This window comes from Acomys russatus, chromosome 14 (genome assembly GCF_903995435.1).
Source record: "Acomys russatus chromosome 14, mAcoRus1.1, whole genome shotgun sequence".
NCBI classification, from domain to species: domain Eukaryota; kingdom Metazoa; phylum Chordata; class Mammalia; order Rodentia; family Muridae; genus Acomys; species Acomys russatus.
Genome location: NC_067150.1, coordinates 31,023,399 through 31,026,754, shown reverse-complemented (window position 1 = coordinate 31,026,754; position 3,356 = coordinate 31,023,399). Strand labels below are relative to the sequence as shown.

At 36.9% G+C, this 3,356-nt stretch overlaps 1 protein-coding gene across 1 annotated transcript; it reads left to right on the top strand.

Annotated features, from left to right (window-relative positions):
• Positions 1-2,018: 2,018 nt before the first annotated feature.
• Positions 2,019-2,981, top strand: LOC127197859 (olfactory receptor 150-like). Its single transcript, XM_051155704.1, has one exon. The coding sequence runs from the start codon at positions 2,025-2,027 to the stop codon at positions 2,979-2,981; it is 957 nt and encodes a 318-aa protein (XP_051011661.1). The 5' UTR covers positions 2,019-2,024.
• The last annotated feature ends 375 nt before the right edge of the window (positions 2,982-3,356 follow it).

The following is a 3,356-nucleotide window of genomic DNA, read 5'->3' as shown; positions in this document are numbered from 1 at the left end:
ACATCATAAAATGACCCCTGTTAACTGGTTGGCTTGCATTCTTAGTTCCTTTCACTTACAGTGTTTCAGGCTCCTCAAAGACACGATCTACTCAGGGACTTTAAGTCTTTTTATTGCATAAGAGTGGTCCATTTTATAGACAAAGTACACCTTGTATGTTTATTCATCAATAGATGAATATTTGGGGGATGTTCAACTTTAGGATGACATAAGTACTTACCTTAAATCACTACTGTACAAAAAATTTGTATGAGTATATGTTTTTGATTCTTGTAGGTATATAATTAGACTGAAATTTGGGCTACATGATAACTCCATAGTTTATGTTCTGAAGTGGTCTAATTGTTTTTAAGTTTGTAATATTTTAAAACAGCACCCAAAATATGTGAGGATTCCTTTTTCTTCACATCCATGTAATACAGCTTATATTGCAACCATCCTGTCCCATGTGAAATATTATTTCCCTGTAGTTGTGATTTGAATTTTATTAATAACAAATGATAAAGCATAGTGTTTCTGATGCTTATTGATTATATATGCTTTGCCAATAGAGGAATGGTTATTTCCATCTTCTGGCCAGCATAAATTGTGTCATTTGACCTTTTCTTTGTTAAACTGCACTAGTTTTAATGTATAGTACCTACAATTTGCCCCCTTAATCTTTTTTGGTGTTATATGCCATGTTTCTAGACTTTATGTAATGTTCACTTTACTAATCTTGAATGGCAGCCTCTGATTTCAGCACCTCATCTACGAGAGATGAGCAATTCCAAATTTGTAAAATGTTGGCTATGTTTTCTTTCAATATTGATAACGCTTTATATGCTATATTTGCCTCCAATGGCCCATTTTGAATCCAACTGATTGAATGACATGAAAAACAATTACATTCTAATAACAAGTATCAATCTGATTACCCAACCTCATATAATTAAAACGTATTTCTACATTGACTTATCATAAAGCCCTTATGCACAAAGCTTGTAGATATATGCTTCTTTCTGGGATGGCAAACTCATTCCATTGATTGGCACTTCTACTCTTGTAACAGTACTGTACTATGCAGACTATTGCAGTGTCATAGTGAGATTCAAGAGGAGAGAGGTCAAGATCATCATTTTCCCATGTAAGCTATTTCTGATATTCTTGTGTCACAAAATTTCCATGGAAGAATAATGATTCATGTGCAAGCAAAGTTTAAAAGAAACCAGGAAGTTGACAGTGTTATCACTGAGCTCAGAGATAGATCTAGAATTTATGTCCATTTTGAAAGATTTTCATTTACTCATGAGTAAATGAGAAGCATGGGTACCTTTCTTTTTCTGTATCTCTTTAATCCTGTTCTACAGAACTTTGCACTTCTAATTGAAATATTTTATTTCTACCATGTCATGTACATTTCATCAAATTAAAAAATTTTATATTACCAGTTAATTTAATAGTTGTTGTGTCTGCCTTTTGATCTTCTGTTCTAACATTTGCCGACCACTTAAATCTTCAATTTTGTTTACACATTAATTTAAGTTTTATATATAGAACATTACATTACTAAGAAGTAAAAATAGTCTCATTTCTTCCTGTATAAGTACCGGAGCTTTATTTCCAGTGTCTTGCTTATTTTTTATATAAGAGAAACTATACTAAAACACAGAATACCTATGCTAAGATTACTTCATATGCATGGTGAAATTTTTCCATAGATATTTGTTGGGAGGTCCTGGAAAATGCTTTTATTATTTTTACTTTTATTATAAAGCAATATATAAGCTTGTCATAAGAACAGCTAGAAGATGGCATTACATTTGTTATATCTGGTCTTTCAATGTTCATGGAACATAAATATACATGGATACATTAGATATGTATTTGTATGTTTCATGTTAGTCTTTACATGGTAACATATATGAAGAGCTGTTAGAAACAGGAAACCTCTGAATGAAAAACTTGAATTCAATTTCATACATCAAGAGCAGAGAGAGAAACAATCTTTTTCTCACTTTCTACATTATAACATCCAGGGCCTAATGTCAGAAAGAAATCATTCCAGAGTGACTGAGTTCATCCTTGCCGGACTCACAGACCCGCCAGAGCTGCAGCTGCCCCTGCTTCTCCTCTTCCTTGGCATCTGCCTGCTCACAGTGCTGGGGAACCTGGGCATGATCATCCTGATCCTGCTCAGCTCCCACCTGCACACCCCCATGTACTTCCTATTCAGCAGTCTGTCCTTCGTTGACCTCTGTTATTCCACTGTTATTACTCCCAAGATGCTGCCAAACTTTGTGACAAAGAAGAATGTCATCTCCTATGAGGAATGTATGACTCAGCTCTATTTCTTCCTTGCATTTGTTACATCTGAGTGTCACATGTTGGCTGCAATGGCGTATGACTGCTATGTTGCCATTTGTAATCCCTTGCTCTGCACTGTCACCATGTCCTACCAAGTCTGTTCCTGGATGGTAGGTGGGGTATATGGCATGGGCCTGATCGGTGCAGCGGTTCACACCCTCTGCATGCTAAGAGTGGTTTTCTGTAAGGCTAATGTAATAAACCACTACTTCTGTGATCTTTTACCCTTGATGGAGCTTTCCTGCTCCAGTACGTATGTCAATGAGGTAGTACTCCTGTGTCTCAGTGCTTTCAATATCTTTATTCCAACCCTGACCATCCTGGGTTCTTACATCTTCATCAGAGCTAGCATCCTCCGGATCAAATCCACTGAGGGAAGATTCAAAGCCTTCAGCACTTGCAGCTCCCACTTCTCTGCAGTGGCTGTCTCCTTTGGTTCCCTGGCATTCATGTACCCACAGCCCTCCTCAGTCAGCTCCAAAGACAAAGGCAAAGTGTCCTCTGTGTTTTATACAACAGTTGTGCCCATGCTGAACCCCATGATCTACAGCCTGAGGAATAGGGATGTCAAACTTGCTCTAAGTAAGTTACTTCAAAAAAACGACGGGCCATGTGTAAAGACATATTTGCCATAGCAATCATGTATCACTTACAACAAGAAATTCTATTTTTCAAACCTTACCCAATTAATCTCCAAACAAGAAAGATTAGTTCTGTGTCAAAAAAGTACCATCCACATCAGAAAGTCTCCATATCTCTTGGTTGCATCCATCTTTCCTGTCTTCTCCTGAAGACAAGAGCAGGACAAATGTAGCTACTCTCATCTATGCCTGGGATAGATTCTCCTAGAATAAGGTACTTCTATGTTGCCTTTAAACGTTTCTCAATTTCATGATATTTGTCATCTTCAAAGCCTTTAAACAAACTGTATTAAGGAGGCAAGTGTGGAGATTTCCAAATTTCACAGGGTACCCCTACTTATTGAAATAATTTGTGTCCAGCAGGACACC